Source organism: Leopardus geoffroyi, chromosome A1 (assembly GCF_018350155.1).
Source record: "Leopardus geoffroyi isolate Oge1 chromosome A1, O.geoffroyi_Oge1_pat1.0, whole genome shotgun sequence".
In the NCBI taxonomy this organism is placed as follows: Eukaryota; Metazoa; Chordata; class Mammalia; order Carnivora; family Felidae; genus Leopardus; species Leopardus geoffroyi.
Window position 1 is genome coordinate 106,255,749 of NC_059326.1, and position 20,422 is coordinate 106,276,170.

A 20,422-nucleotide genomic window follows, 5' to 3' on the forward strand; every position below is an offset into this window, starting at 1 on the left:
ACATCCAGATGGCTAACAGACATTTGAAAAAATGCTCCACATCACTCATCATCAGGGAAATACAAATCAAAACCACAATGAGATACCACCTCACACCTGTCAGAATGGCTCACATTAACAACTCAGGCAAACACAGATATTGACGAGGATGATGAGAAAGAGGATCTCTTTGCACTGTTGGTGGGAATGCAAACTGGTGCAGCCTCTCTGGAAAACAGTATGGAGGTTCCTCAAAAAATTAAAAATAGAACTACCTTATGACCCAGCAATTGCACTAGTAGGTATTTATCCAAGCGATACGGGCATGCTGTTTCAAAGGGGCACATGCCCTGCAATGTTTATAGTGGCACTATCGACAATAGCTAAAGTATAAAAAGAGCCCAAATGTCCATGGACGGATGAATGGATAAAGAATTTGTGGTATACACACACACACACACACGCACACACACACACACACACACACATACACATATATACACACACACACACACACACACAATGGAGTATTAGCAATCAAAAAGAATGACATCTTGCCATTTGCAACTACGTGGATGGAACTAGAGGATATTGTGCTAAGGGAAATCAGTCACTCAGAGAAAGAAAATATCATATGACTTCACTCATATGAGGAATTTGAGGTATGAAACAGATGAACATAAAGGAAGGGAAGTAAAAATAATATAAAAACAGGGAGGAGGACAAAACAGAAGAGACTCTTAAATATGGAGAACAAACAGAAGGTTGCTGGAGGCGTTGTGGGGGGGGTTGGGCTAAATGGGTAAGTAGCATTAAGGAATGTACTCCTGAAATCATCATTGCACCATATGCTAACTAACTTGGATGTAAATTTAAAAATTAATTAATTAATTAATTAAAAAAAAAAGAATAACAGTTCTGTTCACCAGCTTGTGACCTTGGTGTATTAATTTCCTGGGGCTGCTGAAGTAATATATCACAAACCAGGTTACTTAAAACAATAGGAATTTATTCCCTCACATCTCTGGCGCTAGAAGTCCAAAATAAAAGTGTCTGCAGCGCCATGTTCCCTCTAACGGATCTAAGCAAAAAATCTTCCCTTGACTCTTCCTAGCTTCTGGTGGTTGTTGGTAATCTTTGGCATTTCTTGCATTAACTCTACAGGCTATGTGGGGTATTAGTGTTTTATATCTCCAATACAATAATGTAAATTTTAAGATAAATAATGTAGCCCTCAGAAATCACTTGTATCTTCGACAATTAGGACATTTTATAGGAATACCAAACTAAAATCGGAGCACCTTTGTGGAATGTAAAAGTGAAACTTCACTGTTAGAGATCCATATTAAAGTAGGGAAGTTTCAAATTTTAAAAGAGTTTAAAATACGTAAATAACTGTGTCTCTCCCCTGGAAAAAAAAAAAGAAGGCCTCCTCACTGGCTTATGCAAAGACTCTCCAGGAACAAGATGCCTCCCCCACCCTTGTTTTATATCCTACAGTGTGCTGGGTACCTTAATAAGTATTTCCTCCTCAGGGACTCATGCCCACCTTCTGTCTTGCTTTTTCTCTACCCACCTCTCCCCATGAGCAGATTACATTTTCTTCTACATTAATGACCAAATTAAGAAGATTTAGTTCAGTCTCCCAAGTTAATGTAACATAGGCTCTCCTTTCCAGGTGCTTTGTTGTGATCTGTACGGTAGATGCTTCTTGAGAGAGGTGTCCCTTTCTCCTTTCTGAAACCTTTATCGCAACCCAGATTCTTTGTCTTATGAGACTCTCAAGATCTTCAGGCTTGAAGACACCAGTGTTTCAGGATTTTCTTTCTACTCCCCTGCCTCCCTTTTCGCCTGACCTTGGTTCTACCTGAGCCTTGGATTCCATTGCTGCTGATGGAGGGTGCTGCTGTCATCAACCTGCTCCTACTTGCCATTGTTGCACCTTGCTGGGAACTGAGGATCTTACTACCTTTTCTGGAAGACATTCATTTCCTCCTTTGCTTTCAAAGACTTTCACTTTAGGAAAAAAAAAAGTTTTATTTATTTTTTTGAGAGGGAGAGTGCAAACAAGAGAGGGGCAGAGAGAAAGGGGGACAAAGGATCCAGAGTAGGCTCGGCACTGACAGGCTGACAGCAGTGACCATGATGCAGTGCTTGAACTCGTGAACCATGAGGTCACGACCTGAGCCGAAGTCGGATGCTGAACTGACTAAGCCACCCAGGCGACCCCAAACCGACTTTCCATTATCCTGATCCAGAGAAAAGGACATCTCTAATTTCTTTAACTTTTGACTCCAAAAGTGTCTCTAAACCATAATGGTCTTATGATACCAGAAGAGTCAGGGGAGTCTCCTGAATGTATAGCAGAATAGTAGAATTAAACAGTGACAGACAGATGGTTTTTTTCAGGTATAATGAGCCACTAAGATGTATTTCACGGAAAATGTTTAGTATCCTCAGTGTAGATTTAAAGCAGGATATAAAAAGAGTTCCAGTTAAATATTGGAAAAAACCATAATCTGAATAATGGTGTCTGTGAAGTTCAATTTGAATCAGCCTATTTGAATTTATTAAGTCAGGTGATAACCGGATTTCCCTTTCAATTGGTCCGGTTGAATCAGAATTATATAGTTATCCTAATGAAAAGGAAGTCCGTGTTCTATTTACATTTTATCCCTGTTTCAACAGAGAAAAGAAAACACAGGTTAATCGCTTGAGATTTATGGTTTATTTATCTATTCCTAAACCTTTGGTTTTTAGATTTGCTTGGAACTATAGAAGAAATCCTGCCGAGAATCCCAGAAGGTATCGGTGTTTGGGCAATGAGTGATTCTGTTCCACGAGGAGTGATTTCACTCAAAGAAAAACTGAGGATGGCATCTGACAAACCTGTGGCACGCAGCCACCATGTTGCCTCGAGCCTCAAGTCTACTCACGTTTATATCTTTACCTCTGGAACAACAGGTATGATCCCTTTCATCTAGAGAATTAAAAAGAAAGCAACATATTTGCAAAGCAACCGTAGTCACCATGGGTACTCAGCAAACATCTGAAAAAGCATGCATCCAAGAAGTCCTGAGGCTCTTAGATCTTAGAACCCTCAAACCTGGATGAAAAAGTTAATTGCTCTAACCACAACGTGGCAAATTACCCTGTTCACTTGGCCACTGTCTGTCTCATTTAGAAAGATTTTCTTCAAACTTGATTCGCTGAAGGACTCTGGAATGTCTGAACAGTTTGACCCAACCCAGTTGCTCGGAGTGTGAAATTTGGCCAGCCTCTTTGGCAAGATACCTGGTAGCTTCTCTGTTCCTTAAGATTCCTGATGCATAAAATGAAGAAATTAGCTGAAGTAGTTTCTAATTATCTTACTGGATTCAAAAATCCGTTAGTCTATTTTAAAGGTCTTCTCTATTTTCGTGTACCATGTTAAATCCTAAACACAATCCAGCTATAGCTGTAATTTAAGCACCTATAGCAGGCTCTCCCAGTTTTTCTTTAGGGTGATCGGAACACATGACAAATAGGAAGTCTTGGAAGCCCTGCATGTTTTGTAGAAGATAGAAAATAGGATCAAGTAACTAAACATTCACACCTTTTTTTTTTTTTTTTTTTTTTTTTGGTAAAAATAACAACACACCAAAATAAAAAGAATAAACTGCCTAAGAATTCAACAAAATATTAAACTCAGTTGATTCTTAGGAAAAGTTGAATGGTCTTTATGGTAGGCAAATACACTTTTGCAGTTAGTGTAAAGATGATTGGGTATTTGAATTAAGTACATTAAAAATACTCTGTTCCTCATTTCCTGGGCACAGGCAGTAATATAAGCAAACTATTATTGCATAAATAGTTTTCTTACATTTTTCTTTTTCTTTCCTCTTCTGTGTATGTGTGTGCCTGTCTCTCTCTCTCTGTCTTTTTTAAATTTACTCTTTGGAGGCTAACGATCTCTTTTACACTGGAAAGTAGGCTGTGCTTTTAACTTCATTTAGAACAGCTTTGATAAATGAACTGGAAAATGCTAATGCATATCAAATTGTCTGCATACATTTAGTCTGACTTTGGACTTTACAAGAGACAGTAAAATTTCAGAAATGATATGTTTTAAAAACTTCCAATAGAAGGTACTTAACCAATCTATCTGTATGGCTGTTTTCTTGCTAAAAACAGAAAGTGACTGGTCTTCCAAACAATCTTCACCACTCCCCCAGCCCAAAGAGAACATGCCAAAGCCACTAGTAACAATTTTTGTTTTTCAAGATTGAAACCAGATTGTTTAATGCATTGTACAACAGGCTGAAAGCAAAAGTACTACTAATTTTTATTTTATTTGATACTTATTTGTGTTAAAGTTATAGCACAGAGATGAAAAATTCTAATAGCTTAAGAAATTTTAGAGAAAAGTACCCTGCATGCCCACCCCCCCCCCCCACCCCTGCCGCCTCAATTTCTCCTTCCCCAAACCAAATGCATTCAGTATTTTTAGATCTTTCTTTTTAGGAATCACCTTCATTTCTCTAAACAAAACAGGTATCTTACTGGATATTTAGTAGATTCTTACTGAAAAGTATCTACTGATTTCCCATGATGGAAATGAGGATTTGCCTTCCATCACCAGCCACTCTTTCTCTCCATTTCTTTCTTTCTCTCTGGTGCAGACACTTTCTTTCCCCAACATCCTGCTAATGTGTCATCATTAATTTTGACTAGATTGGTATCAGTATCATAACTTAGTAAACACTATTATCTCCTTTTGTGTAAGATTTCCCCCCAACCTGGACTTAAACATTATTGTTTTGTTTGCTTGCTTACTTAGTTATCTATACACCTATCACTCATATTCACCCCTTTGTCAAAAAGAGAGCTCACCTTTGATATTGAAAACATAGTCTGTATGTTGTCAAGCATGTGTTCTTGGCCACCTTTTGCCTGGAGCCTCCCTATGATTTCAGTCTCAACCCCTTGCTCTCTGACCATCCTGGGTTTATTTGTCACCATTGTCCTGGGAATTCCCTTCAGTTTTTTTTTTCTGATCCCCCAATTCCTAGATCCTAAATTAGTTTCCTCAGTTCACTGCCCCGCTTCCAGTAGCTATCTGCTAAGGAGTATGTAGGAGATGAATGGTTAAGTCCTCACATCCAGCAATGTCTTATTTTCTACCCTTCTACTTAGCCACGTAGTATTCTAGGTTAGAAGAAAATTTCTATGCCAGGGTTTGAGGACATGGCTCCATGTTCTGACTTCCAGGACACATAGTGAGACATCATTTCTTTTCTGATTTCTTTGCCTTTACATCCAAGCTAGTGTTGTTTTTCTCTTTGGGGGGGGGGATTTTTATTATCTCCTGTGAGTCTTCAGTGGTCCCGAATGAGGTGATGACTTATACTGGGCCTGGTCTTACTTATCCATTTTGCTGGGAAATTTATAGACCTTTTCTGTCTGGAAACTCATGTCTTACAAGTCTAGGTACTTGGAAATTAAAGAGAAAAAAGTTCTCTGTCCCCTTCTCTTTCCTTTTTTATTGCTATTCTTTCTGCCCATGTACTCCTTCTATTATATTTGTTTGTTTATTCTTTTGTCTTTGAAACTGTAACTTCTTAAAGATTGGTCCTCCTGGACTGAGTAATTAATTTTCTAATCTTTTTATCCCATTTTCCTTCTCTTACTTTTCATCTACTTTTTGAGAGATTTATCTTCCAAACCTCTATTCTCTGAAAATGCCTCTTTTTTCCACCATGTTATTTTTGTGTTATTATTTATTATCCCGTATCTCTCAGAATATTAGCAATAATCTTTTGAAAATTTCTCCTCTCTACCTTGTCTCTATTTTTGCCAACATCCTTTTATCTTTTGGTTTGTTTTGGTCTCTGTCCTTTATCCTAGAGGATTTCCTTAAATATTCACTTCATATTGAAAATGCATACAAAGAAACACACATAAACCCCCCCAAAACAAATCCTGACTAGAGGCTCTGTGTGCCTGAGTGGAATTTATGGACCGTTTGGTTTCATCGTAAAGCACATTTTGTCAGGGAATTCATGACTGTCAGTGTCTTTCAGTTGTTACTTGTGGAGGATTCAGATTCCTCAGACAGGGTTCTCAAAGGGTGAAACGAGTCAAATGTGAAAGGGAGCTGAAGGCAAAGGCAGACTTTCTTTTTTTATTCCCCTTATTTGCTCAGTATTTCTTCTTCCCGAGGTTTCCGGAGGCTTCTCTTTTCCGGAGGGTAAATCTCATAATTTCTACCAGAATAGTGGAAGCAGTCTGGGGCTATAATTTTGTATTATTTTTTGAATTGTAAAACAAATATCAAGAAGCATTTATTGACATTCTTCTAAAATTGGTTTGTGAATGATCTTACACAGAGAGTGTTCTACAAATGTCATCCCCTTTTAACTTAAAGTCTAAGCAATGTGGGGTCCTCTTATAAAGAACAGAGCAGAGCAATGTACAGAACTGGTCACAGATATCACGATTTAATAATATAATGCTATCGAAGAGTCTGACAAAACCATATGGAGCCTCCTTGAAGATTTAATTAATATTTTTTTATAAAAGGCATCCCTGTCTAATACAAAATGTTGCTTTTGCAACTCAAAATCTTGTGCTGAATTAAGTGACTGTAACGGTAATAAATATGATCGTTTATATTAGTATGCCATTTGATGTTATAAAAGTCACTTGATTCTCACACAATAAAGTCTTAGGATGTTGATAATGAAGAAGGTGTTGATGCAAGTTAGGAAGTGATATAGAAAGTGGGCTTTGACAAATTATGGAAAGAGCCTAAATGTCCCATCAGCTGATGAATGGATAAAGAATTGTGGTTTATATACACAATGGAATACTACGTGGCAATGAGAAAGAATGAAATAGGGCCTTTTGTAGCAACGTGGATGGAACTGGAGAGTGTTACGCTAAGTGAAATAAGTCATACAGAGAAAGACAGATCCAATATGTTTTCACTCTTATGTGGATCCTGAGAAACTTAACAGAAGACCGTGGCGGAGGGGAAGGAAAAAAAAAGGTTAGAGAGGGAGGGAGCCCAAACATAAGAGACTCTTAAAAACTGAGAACAAACTGAGGGTTGATGAGGGGTGGGAGGGAGGGGAGAGTGGGTGGGTGATGGGTATTGAGGAGGGCACCTGTTGGGATGAGCACTGGGTGTTGTATGGAAACCAATCTGACAATAAATTTCATATTAAAAAAAAAAAAGAAAGTGGGCTTTGATTTAAAAAAAAAAAAAAGAAAGAAAGTGGGCTTTGAAAAAGTGAATGATGGAGAGAGAATCTTCTCGTAAGCCCTTTTGGCAGGTTATAAGGAAGCCTGTCAGCTGGTATTAAACATTTCCTATCCATTCTTACCACTGCCAAGTTCTGTTTGCCCAAGGTCACCAAAATAATATATTCCTGGATCTGAGCAGACACTGTCTGTCTCCAAGTGAGAAAAAGATTGAGTTCAGTTTTGATGGCATTCATGTTTCTTTGACATAAGTGATAATGTGATATTTTAATGAACAAAGGTTGAGAATTATATAGATTCCCTTTTCTATAACATTGACATCATGGTTTCTTAAATAGAAATTCTGTAAAGCTCCTTGTTTATAGTTCCATATTTATCTTCCATTTCAATAGGGTGCCTGCTAATCAAATTTCTGAGCCTTTCTGGGATTCTGTGGGGGCAGATCAGCTTTCCTCAAGGTTTATCTCCTGTGTCAGCTTTTTGGGTCTGCTGTGTACACAGCTGTCCTTCTGCTTTTCCAAAATTTGGTTGTTTTCATCTGTAATTACATTCTTTTAGCCTTGAGTGTATGTGTTCTATCTGCCAACATCTAGTTCTCTTATTGTTCACTGGGCTTGGTTAGGTAGCTTCAGGAATCTCTAGGAAAGCTGTTTAATCCTGGACAGAGGAGCCATTGGTTTGACCGTTCCTAAGAAGGAGGGGGAAGAAGAAAACGAGGTCACTGCCTGCCACACTACGCCTGGAAGCCAGTGGCTAGCACCATCTCAATCTCTCTGTCCTTTGTCTCTCCTTTTTCTTGACCTTATGGATTTTTTCATTTTTCCAAAACTATCCCAGAATTCCTTAAATTATTTATTCCTACCTCTGAATTGGATCATCTCTCCCTTCTTTATCCTCCTAATCCTCAACTCACTGGACACAGCTTCCCTTCCACCTTTATGCCTGGACCTCCTCCTGGACATGTGAGGAGTTCCAGTGCTAGGGATTCATAGAAGGTTAGGGGAGCAGAGGACTTTGGAGACCATATTAGGTTTCTTTTCTCCACATCTGTTGTACAGCATATCCCTTCACAACTTTAAAAAAATGAAATAAAAATCGAAAAGGGACTTTATGACCACATAAGTTTGAGAAACACCATAACAAAAATATCAAAGTTTCTGCACCATTGGGCTCCACAAGGGCTTTAATATGTTAATGTGCTTTCTAACTCTTTAAAGACAGGACTTTAAAATGCTGTTGTAACAAACTTTATTCTCCTATTTCTTTTTTCCTTCTTTCCAACTTTAACCTCCATCAAGTTTTGATCACTTTCATTTCCCGGACAAGTTCATAATTGTTGTCTCTTATCAAAAAATCTAACTGAATACTTTGGACGGCTTATAATACTTTAACAAGGTCATTATCACTTAAAGCTAACCAGCTTAGGAAGGGAAACTTGGCTAATTAGTTTACTAGTGTGCTTTGAAGGAGGTACATAAGCTCACAGGAAACACCTAGATAAAGCATCCTTATTTTTGGTCACAACCCCTAGTAAAAAGCTACTTTTAAAGCTGGGTTGCCATGAAATCAGGAACAGTGTGGGAAGTAGGGAATATAGTGACTGAAGGACCATGGGTGGCAACTTCTTGGAAGCAGAAAACACATAAATGCTTGATCCTCTGGGTGAAGAAGAGAAAGGCGTTGAATTACCAAAAGTCAAAGATGGAGCTAGTCTCACCCAAAGGGTTTAACAAGAAAATTTGGAGAGATTCCCCATGCATGAGGAGGACAACAAACTTCTATGGTGTGAGATGCCAAGCTATCAGGAAGAGCCAGAGAGATTTCTTTTTTAAAAAAATTAGTAAATTTTAGTTAGGATAAAATGCAAGACAATGCCAGCTTTGCATATGAGATCAATTATCTTCCATTTTAGTAGACATGGAGCACAAAGCTTGTCAGAAAATGTCAAAGCAGGTGAGGCAACAGGGTGGACTTGAGGTTCACCTGGGTAAAATGTCTAGGAGTCATTGAAGCCTCTGGTTCATAGCTCTATGTGCTGCTGTGACCAAAAACCCCATGAGAATGTTGGCTTTTTATCAGTGAATGTGTTGAATCAGAGGAAAGAATGATGTCCTACTATTAGTAAGATGGTACCCCAGTTGACTGTGCAACGTGTAAGTAATTTTGGTTACTATACAAAGCGGCGAATATACGATGAAATCAGAGAAGGCCTACCAGAGCAAACTGGAGTTTAGTTTGTATGCAATAGGTAGTGCTTGTTGTCTCAGTGAGATATATGTTGGGAGATAGATAGAAATACCACCATGAGTCAAATCTCAGTTGGAAGATGAAGTATCATTTCAAAGAGGTTGAGCCAAAACAGGTAAAAATGATCAGTAGTAGGAGGTCCAGGAGAAAGTACCAGCCATAGGGCATTACATGGGGCCAGAGAATACCTAGAGAAGCATGTAGTGGGCAGTAGGAGATTTTGGCTATAAAATTCGAACACCAGACATGGGAGTGTATTTTATTTTATAACTTATTTTTATTGAATAAATTCTATGTGTAGCATTGTAAATTTAAAGTATATAAAGTGTTACTTTGAAACATTTATATAACATCTCTATATAGTGATATTTAGCATATCACATAAGTATAGTACAAGGAATATAACAGTAAAATTGTACTATAATTAGATTTCTACAGCTTATTGACTATTCCTTAAAAGTTTGTACCTTTAAACACCATCACTTTTATCACCCCCCCCACACACACACACACCCATCCTTTGGCAACATTTTACTCTCTGGTTTTTGCAGGCTTAATATTTTTAGATCCCATATATAAGTGACATCATACAGCACTTGTCTTTCTCTTTCTGACTTATCTCACGTAGCATAATGTGCTCACAGTCTATCCATGTTGTCTCAAATGGGAGAATAGCTTTCTTTTTAATGACTGAATAATATCCCACTGTGTATATGGACCACATCTTTTTTTATCCATTGATGGGCATTTGGGTTGTTTCCCTATCTTGACTATTATGAATAATGCTGTGATAAACATGGGAGAGCAGATTATCTGATTGAAATCACATTTTGATTTCCTTTGGGTATATATCCAGAAGTAGAATTGGACTGTGTGGTAAATCTGTTCTTTAATTTTTGAAGAACCTCCATATTGTTTTCCATAGTGTTGAGTCCAATTTACACTCCACAAGCAATGTATAAATATTCCCTTTTTACTGCATCTTTGCCAGAATCTGTTGTCTCTTGTCTTCTTGGCTGTAGCCATTCTAACACGTGTGAGGTGATATCTCACTGTGGTTTTGATTTGCATTTCCCTGGTGATTAGTGATGTTGCATATCTTTTCAGGTATCTGGCCATTTTGATGTACATTTTGGAGAACTGTCTATTAGTTTTTCTTCCCAGTTTTTAATTGTATTTTTTTTCTGTTATTGAGTTGATTTACTTCTTTACATATTTTGAATATTAACTCCTTATCTGATATATGGTTTGCAGAAATTTTCTCCCATTCTATAGGTTGTCTTTTTATTTGGCTGGGTTTTTGTTTTTTGTTTTTTTGTTTGTTTGTTTGTTTGTTTGTTTGTTTTTTGCTGTAAAGAAGCTTTTGAGTTTGATGTAATCCCATTTGTTGAATTTTATTTTATTGTTTATGCTTTTGGTATCATGTTAAAAAAAATTAATGCCAAGAGCAATATCAACAAGCTTCTTCCTTATATTTTCTTTTAGGAGTTTTATTGTATTAGGTCTTATGTTTAAGTCTTTGATACATGGTGAGTTCATTTTTTTTATGGTGTGAGATAGAAGTCCAATTTCATTGTTCTATATGTTTTTAACACCTTTTTAAGTTTATTTATTTATTTTGAGAGAGAGAGAGAGCAAGCATGTGGACGGACAGAGAGGGGAGAGAGAACATTCTAAGCCTGATGTGGGGCTCGATCTCATGAACTGCGAGATCATGAACTGAACTGAAATCAAGGGGCTGACACTTAACTGACTGAGCCACCTCGGTGCCCCTCATTGTTCTACGTATGTTTTTCTAGTATTCCCAGCATCGTTTGTTGAGGAGACTACCTTTTACCCACTAGGTATTCTTGGCTTCCTGGTCAAATATTAGTTGACCATATATGCCAGGGTTTAATTCTGGGCTTTCCATTCTGTTCCATTAGTAGATATGCCTATTTTTGTGCCAGTGCCTACTGTGTTTATTACTGTGGCTTTGTAGTATAGTTTGAAATTCGGAAGCATGATACCTCTGTCTTTGTTCTTTTTTTCTCAGTATTACATTGGCTATTTGGGGTCTTCTGTGGTTCCACACAAATTTTCAGATTGTTTCCTATATTTCTGTGAAGAATGCCTTTGATACTTTGATGGTGATTGCTTTGAATCTGTTGATGGCTTTAAGTAGTTTGGCAATTCTTACAATATTAATTCTTACGATCCATGAACATGGGATGTCTTTCTATTTGTGTCTTCTTTAATTTCTTTTAGCAAAGTTTTATAGTTTTCATTGTACAGATCTTTTATTTCCTTGAGTATATTTATTCCTATGCATTTTATTGTTTTTGATGCTGTTGTGAATGGGATGGTTTTCTTTCTTTTTCAGATGAGTCATCATTAGTGTAAAGGAACACAATTGATTTCTGTATGTTGATTTTGTGTCCTGACCCTTCACTGAAACTGTTGATCAATTCCAATAGTCTTTTGCCTAATTCTTTGGGATTTTCTCTATATATATAGGATAATATTATCAGCAAATAATGACAATTTTACTTCTTTCTTTCCTATTTGGAGAACATTTATTTCTTTATCTTGCCTAATTGCTCTTGCTAAGACTTCCAGTAATGTATTAAATAGGAATTGTAATAGTGGGCATCCTTTGCCTTGTCCTTTATCTTATTAGGAGCGTTTTCAATTTCTCTCTGTTGAACTGTCAGACTGTCATATATGGCCTTTATTATGTTGAGGTGTATTCCTTCAATACACAGTCTGTTAAACGTTTTTATTAAAAGAGGATGTTTATTATCAAATGCTTTTCTTCTAGGTCTCTTGAAACGATCGTGTGATTTTTAGGTTTCATCTGATTGATGTGGTGTGTTATATTTATTGATTTGCATATGTTGAACCATCCTTGGATCCCAGGGATAAATCCCACTTGGTCATGGTGTATCATGCTTTTAATGTGTTCTAGAATTCAGTTTGCTGATATTGAGAATTGTTGCATCTGTTTTAATCAGGGATATTGGTTACTATTTTTTTTTTCTTGTATTTTTATCTGGTTTTGGTATCAAAGTAATGCTGATCTTGTACAGTGCATTTGGAAGTGTTGCTTCCTTGTCAGTATTTTCTTCAAATGTTTTGGTAGAAGGCTCCAGTGAAGGAGCTGGTCCTGGAGATTTCACTTTGGGGAGTTCTTGGTTTTTTTATACTCAGTCTTTTTACTCATTATTGATCTGTTACAATTTCCTATTTCTTCCTGATTGAGTCTTGGTACGTTGTGTGCTTCTAGCAATGTATCCATTGCTTCTGTGTTATGTAATTTGTTGGCATATAATTGTCCATATTAGTCTCTCATGATCCTTTTTATTTCTATAGTGTCAGTTGTAATGTCCTCTCTTTTGTTTCTAATTTTATTTATTTGATTCTTCTCTCTTCTCTAGTCTACCAATTTTGTTGAGCTTTTTAAAGAACCAGCTTTTAGTTTTGTCGATTTTTTTTTATTGTTTATTTTGGTTTGTATTTCTCTGATCCTCATTATTTCCTTCCTTCTGCTAACTTTGGGCTTAATTTTTCCTTTTACTAGCTCCTTGAGGTATAAAGTGAGGTTACTTGAGACCTTTTTAATTTCTTAATGTAGGTATTTATAGCTATAAACTTTCTTCTAAGAACTGCTTTTGCTGCATCCCACAATATTTGTTATGTTGTGTTTTCTTTTCTTTGGTTTTGAGATACATTTTTTATTTCCCTTTTGATCTCTTCTTTGACTCAATGGATGTTTAGAAGTGTGTTGTTTAGCCTCCACCATTTGTAGATTTCACTTTCCCTTGTTGCAGATTTCCAGTTTCATACCATTCTGGTCAGAGAAGATAATTGGCATGATTTCATTCTTCTTAAATTTGCTAAGATCTGTTTTGTGATCTACCCTGGAGACTTTTGCATTGCATTTGAGAAGAATGTGTATTTTGCTGCTGCTGGATGGAATGTTCTGTTTATATCTATTAGGCTCATTTGTTCTAAAATGTGGTTCAATTCCAGTGTTTCCCTGTTGATTTTCTTACTGAATGATCTACCTATTGTTGATAGTGGGGTATTGAAGTCCCCTACAATTGCTTCTTGGTCTTTTGGTTAAGATCAAATGTGAAGTCCCCTACAATTATTATATTGTCTATTTCTCCCTTAAGATCTGTTATTAGTTGCTTAATACATTTTGATGGTCAGGTGTGGAGAACATATAATGACAATCATCGTATCTTCTTGCTGTATTGACCCCTTACTGTATAATGACCTTTTTTCTCTTATTACGCATTTGGCTTGAAGTCTGTTTTGTTATATAAATATGGCTATGCCTGCCACCCTTTCATTTCCATTTGCTTGTAATATCATCTTTCATCCTTTGATTATGAACCTATGTGTGTCTTTAGAGCTGAAATAGTCTCCTATAGGCAGCATATAGTCGAGTCTTGTTTGTTTTAACCTATGCAGCCACGCTGTGCCTTTTGACTTACAGTACAATCTGTTTACATTCAGGGTGATTACTGATATGCAAAGATTTACTACAGTCATTTTATCTTTTGCCTTCTGGGTATTTTGTGTTTCCATTGTTTCATTTCCCTTCCCTTTATGTCTTCCTTTGGAAGTTGGTGGTTTTCCATGCTGGTTTGCTCAGTCTCCCCCCTTTTTATGCTTAATGTCTCTGCTCTAGATTTTTGCTTTGTGGTTACCAGGCATTTACATAAAATATCTTAGATAAAATAGTTCTTATTCTGCTGATAGCGATTTATCTTCATTCACCTATAAAGTTTCTGTCTTTTTATTCTTACCCTTTTACATTTTGATGTCATAAGTTATCTATTTTTATGCTGTGATTTTATTACCAAGTTGTAGCAGCTAGTTATTATTATTTTTTTAATGTTTATTTTTGAGAGAGAGAAAGAGTGAGCACTGTACGAGCAGAGAGAGAGGGAGACACAGAATCGGAATCAGGCTCCAGGCTCTAAGCCATCAGCACAGAGCCGGATGCAGGACTCAAACCCACCAACTGCGAGATTATGACCTGAGCTGAAGTCTGATGCTTAACCGACGGAGCCACCCAGGTGCCCCAGGAGCTAATTTTAATGCTATTTTTCTTTATCCTTTATGTTATAATTAGGAGTTTATTATACTATTTTAACAAAGAGTTATAGTATTCTAGTTCTGACTACTTAGCGACTTAATCAGAGTTTTGTGTATTTTTGTCTTTTTGTTTCAGCTCAGAGAGCTCCTTTCAATATTTCGTGTGGTGGTGAACTCCCTCAGTTTTGTTTGTTTGGGAAAGCCTTTATTTCTGCTTCATTTCTGAAAGAACTTTGCCAGATGGATTATTGTTGGCTGGCAGTTTTTATCTTCCAATATCTTCCAATATTTGAATATTTCATTCCATTCTCTCCGGGCCTGTAGAATTTTTGCTGAGAAATCTGATGATAGCCTAATGGGGGTACCTTTGTAGACTGTTCTCTTCTTTTCCCCCTGGCTACCTTTATCATTCTTTCATTATCTTTGGCTTTTGACAGTTTAATATAATGTGTCTTGGAAAAGATCTTTTGCACTGAAATACTAAGGTATTCTCATAGCTTCATGGACTTGTATATACCCAGTTCCTTCCCCAGGTATGGTAAGTTCTCAGCTATTATTTCTTTAAATATTCATTCTGCCCCCTTCTCCCTCTCATCTCCTTCTGGGGTACCCATTATTCTTGTGTCGGCTTTTCTAATGGAATCAGATAGTTCTCATAGGTTTTCTTCACTTTTTAAAAATCTTAGTTTTTATCTACTCTTACACCTGAATCATCTCTATACTTTTATCTTCCATCTAGTTAATTTTCTCTTCCATATGATCTGGTCTATTTCCAGTGAATTCTAATGCATCTTTCATCTCATATATTGAATTCTTCAGCTCCAGAAGTGGTAAAGTACTCCTATTCATTAATTTTATCCCTGAGATCATCATATTGTCTTTCTGACTTTTCTTGTAGGTCATTGAATTTCTTCATGATAGATATTTTAAATTCCATACCAGTTAGATTCCATCATTCCATATTTTGAGGTTCTGTTCATGAAATATTGTCATTTTCTTTTTGTTATACTGTATTACCCTGATTTTTCACGATGTTTGATGAAAAGTGCCTCTGGCGCAGTATTTAAAGTGGCAGACACTTTTCTTACGTAGGCAAGGTGGGGTTTTTGGTAAATATTTTAAGTAATGCTTTACACCAGTGTGGGGCTCCAAGCCACATACCAGAGATCAAGGGTCTCACGCTCCATCTACTGAGCCAGCCAGGTCTCCCAGGCAAGGTTTTGTTTTCTTTGATACAAACAGTTGAAAACAAAGGTAGTTAGGAGCCTTCCTTTTGTTTTCCAGAAGGTGGCGCTATAGCACCAGTTCTTGGTTTCTCTTTCTGGAACTGGCAGCCCTTAAAAAAGGCAGAGTGGTGGGGGCCTGGGGGTCTACTTAGCGCTTGGGGCTTTGGGTGTGCCTCTGCCCTTGTAGAGGGAATCATCAAGTGTTGGGAGAAAAGGTGTCATAGAGATCTATGGGTGGTCCCCTTGAGTCCTGGGGCAACCAGTAGGAGTCACTTTGCTTCACTTCTCTTTGTCTGCCTCTTTGACTTTCCTTTCCCTCCCCTCAGTCACTGTGGTCACTCCTGAGAGAGAGCAACTGGTCCTTCCAGCCGCAGCACATGTGGCCAGGCCAATTCACCACTCACTCACCTTCACCTTGGATCTCCTCCGCCACAAAGGTCATGCTGGCCTGCTCTTGGGCCAGCTACCTCATTCTCTGCCTCCACGGCTCCTGTGCCACTTCCCTCTCTCTGTCATTGCCTCTGGGGTCCAGTTCAGCCATGATCGTATCCACCAGTGGATGGACCTCTGGGGTTCCTTCGTGAGCTATGCCGCGGCACTTTTGGAGGGAAGTAGTTATACATGTCCCCTTAGTTGTATATCAGAGGGAAGAGAAACAAGGACTGACTCACACAGCCTCGCAGCTGACATCACTGTAGGGGTATATTTTACTATAAGACTTCAAGGCAAGCTGAAAATAATAAGGAAGTACTTCCGTTTGGGAAACACATTGTGAAATTTAGGACTCCATTTCTAGAAGTGGGAAATCAAGTCCACGTAGGTGCAGCAGTAAGTTTGTAGAGCCACTGACAGTGACCTGCCTTTGACAGATAGTGAGTAGGACTGTATCAGTATGTGGGGTAGAGGAAAAGGCTATACTTCTGGCTCTACTCTCTGCTGCTCTTCACTTTTAATCCTGTTATTTGCTTATTCTTGTGGCTTTTCTGACGTTGGTTTCCACTTGCATCTCTGGAACAACAAATGATACTCCTTGTCACTGTTGCATTTTGTGAGGTGAAGTAACTTTATTGGTGAGGTAGATTTGGGCTGGGACCCTCTGAGTGAAGACATTCCAAAAATTTTAGAACTCTTTGAAGTGACACAAAATAGGACTAAAGTAGCATTTAATCTAACAAATGAATTTAAGAGAGGGTACTTATCATTGTGAAAACAAGTTGTGTCCCATGCTAAGGAATTGTATGTTGAAACATGAAATTGCTGATAGTCAATCTCAAATAAGCCAATTTCATATTACATTATATACTAACTGGATGAATTTATTATGCTGGCATTGTAACTCAAAAGACTATAACGATATGGAAAATAAAAAACAGTAAGCAAGACGTTGTATATATTAATCACAGCTACAAACGTTTTTAAGAAACCCATTGTACATAGAAGAAGACTGGAAGGGAAAAAGAAAGTGATCGACATTTGGCTCATGAATGTTTAGAACTGTTTCAACATTATGTATTACTGAATCTGATATTCTATAATGATCTTAATTCAGGACATAATGAAACATGATAAAACTACTGGTTCTTGAGACAGAATCTTGGAATTAGAATTTCTCACTAGAAAATTTCTATTTTAAGTATAATTTAGATTTATGTTGTGATCTGCCTCATTTTGGGTGTACATTTTCGGATTTGGGACATTTTTGTCATTCTTGTAGCAGCTGTGGCTCTTGGAAGTTTATGGCATCCCAAACTCTATAATTTTAGTTTTGATTCTTCTGGGTAGATCCAAGATTCTAGGAACTAAGTACAGCGGCAGTTCACATTTGCATGGTCCCTCTAAAGCACAAATAATATTTTGATGTATTTTGTCTCCGTTGCCACTGTAGTTGATACCAGCATAAACCTTCTGTTACGTATATTTCTTTTCTTGTCTTCCAGGGCTGCCAAAAGCAGCCGTGATCACTCAGATGCAGACTTTAAAGGGCTCTGCTGGCTTGTGGGCTTTTGGTTGTACTGCTAATGACATCATTTATATAACCCTTCCCCTGTATCATAGTTCAGGAGCTCTTCTGGGAATTGGTGGATGTATTGAGTTAGGTAAGTTTTTATTTTATGTCTGGTAAGTTTTCAAAACGCCTGTTAATTGTAACTTGTGTTAAAGTTTGAAACTCTATCAGTAGAATTCAGAGTGATTGTGTGCTTATTATATAATTACAACAGTACATTTATTAAAAGGACGTAATTTCATGGCATAGTATTCTATTCCTGAAACTGGGAAGACCAGTGCCTTGGAAATTTGGCCTTGTGGTTGGAGCTGACTGTTGAGTGGGCTTCCTTCTCCATGCGGTCACTCATCCTTGGATGATCTACCCTGGCCTCCTTAGATGGTACTAGGAGCCTTCCACGAGGGTGAATGTGGAAGCTGCATTGCTTTAAAGGCTTACCCTCAGAAATCACTTAGATAATTTCACCTGTATTTTGATGATCAAAGCCAGTCCAGATTCAAGATTTGAGAGGTGGGGAAACAGACCCTACCCCTTGAGGGGAAGAGTGGCAAATGCACAGTGCAAAGGTAAGTGTATAGAAGGAATTGTTGAGCCTGTCTTTGAAGACAAGGTACCCGGGCATCCAGTAACTCAGTTGGTAGAATTTGTGACTCAGTAGATTTCATTCATAAACATGCTCAGATTATGTGTCTGGCCCTGAAAGAGTACTTAACTATAGTTATGTGTGTGTTTATATGTCACAGTGTATATGTCTGAACTACAATAAAGTAATTTTATGGAGGAGCATATTTAGACTATGATCAGTGTCCAAAATAAATAAAGATGAGGGTCAAGACATTAGCATTTTCCTTGGAAAAAAGTCATATGATTTACATTGTTGTGAAAATCAGGTCGTTACAGTTAAATTCTGCAGCCATCAGTGAACTTGTTTTTGGTACTATGTTACCAATTCTACCTTACTAACTCTCAACCTTGGAGACACTAAGGCTCCTTTAAGGTTTTAAAAGTAAATAAGATGTACATATTCAAGGTCAAAAGTAAATGAATATTGTTGATCCCTGTGGAGAAGACTAACCCTTATTGGTAGTCATCCTCTAATGCTTGCAACTCCCTAAGCATTTTGATTGCTTCTTTCATCCCAAAAAGAATATATTTGTAGTCAAAATACAGAATTGTAACATGAATTTTTAAAAAGTTTATTGGACTGTAAGATTAATGTTTTCAAATGAGCTTGATATAAATGGCCACCGATAGATTATAAAAGTCTTGAAATTGAATACAAGTGCACCAGACAGGGCAGCATCATTTTAGTTTTCTGTTCATTCTGCCCTCAAATATTTCCCCTAGTGCCTGTTTTTTTGTTGTTGTGTTTTGTTTTGTTTTGTTTGCCTTTTCTCATAGGAGCTACTTGTGTATTAAAGAAGAAATTCTCAGCAAGTCAGTTTTGGAATGACTGTAGAAAGTACAATGTGACTGTGTTTCAGTATATTGGAGAACTCTGTCACTATCTTTGCAAACAACCTAAGGTAAGAATAATCATTACCAGAAAGGAAAAGTAATTTCAGAAAGAAAAAGCATGGGGAGAAAATTAATTTTTGTTCATGTATATTCTACTTCTTCCAGAGCATAGTTTGACTGACTGACAGATGTTTGCAACACCCCAAGATGAAATGAATGTAAAACAAGTCAGAAAAAATAAAAGGAGAGCTAGGCAGGATTGTACTAATGTGCTCTCTATGCTGGCAGGATAGGACAGACCCACAATCCAGTCCACTTGGCGTTTAGACTGATTAAAATTTCTGTAAACATAGCACACATCTGATTATGACATTAGATGATGCACACAGAAAGCAGTTATTACAAGGTTGAATTCGAGAATCTTTTAAAATGCTGTTCTTTGAAAAAACAAAACAAAACTAATGACATGGATTAGACTTGTTTTCTATTTCTTTTCTTTTGAATATGTGATTATATTAGTATATCTTTCTGTTTGGTTTTGATTTCAACTTAAAAAGAAATTTTGCTTTGATGTATGTTTGTCTGCCCACCTAAACCAATCATTTCCACAGACAATTGACAAATTGCCCCTTTCTGAAAATAGACAAGCAGAGAGAGTTGCAAGAGCCTGAAGTTTGTCTTTATTAGTTTGTTTGCTTTTTTGCCTCAGAGGTTATTTTCCTTTTCCTGATCTCATTTATATTTCAAGGTGCTTATTTTTTAACTGTCTGGTTTTCTAAACATTCTTGAGGCTATAAAGAAGTGGGCTTCTGTAATCAAATCTCCACCAGCCCCATGAATAATGGTGATAGACAATGCTCCCTGTGTAGGACGGGCAGCAGAATTGATGACCTGCCCTTGACCCTTGCTAAACTTCTTTGTTCATTTCTCATCACCTTTGCCATCATCATGCCAGCTTAAGGCATGGATGGTGGGCCAAATGTCTTCTCTGGCTGGCTAAAATATGGACATGTAATCCTTCCTTTACCCACAGCACAGCTGAGACTAGGCTGGAAGCATTTAAATAAGACTTTGTTGAAGATATGGGATTACACAGGGCAGAAAAACACAAAAAGAATGTGAAACTGGATAACCTTATTTATAAAATGCTCTCATTCACTTTAAGCTCATAGTT

General features: G+C 37.4%; 1 protein-coding gene across 1 annotated transcript in view; it reads left to right on the forward strand.

The window, feature by feature from the left end:
- SLC27A6 (solute carrier family 27 member 6) overlaps nt 1–20,422 on the forward strand; it is a 75,749-nt gene that overhangs the window by 17,079 nt on the left and 38,248 nt on the right. The window contains exons 2-4 of the mRNA XM_045487681.1: nt 2,740–2,943; nt 17,723–17,881; nt 19,192–19,316. Of these exons, the coding sequence (XP_045343637.1) occupies nt 2,740–2,943; nt 17,723–17,881; nt 19,192–19,316 (488 nt within the window). The remainder of the gene's footprint in view (nt 1–2,739; nt 2,944–17,722; nt 17,882–19,191; nt 19,317–20,422) is intronic.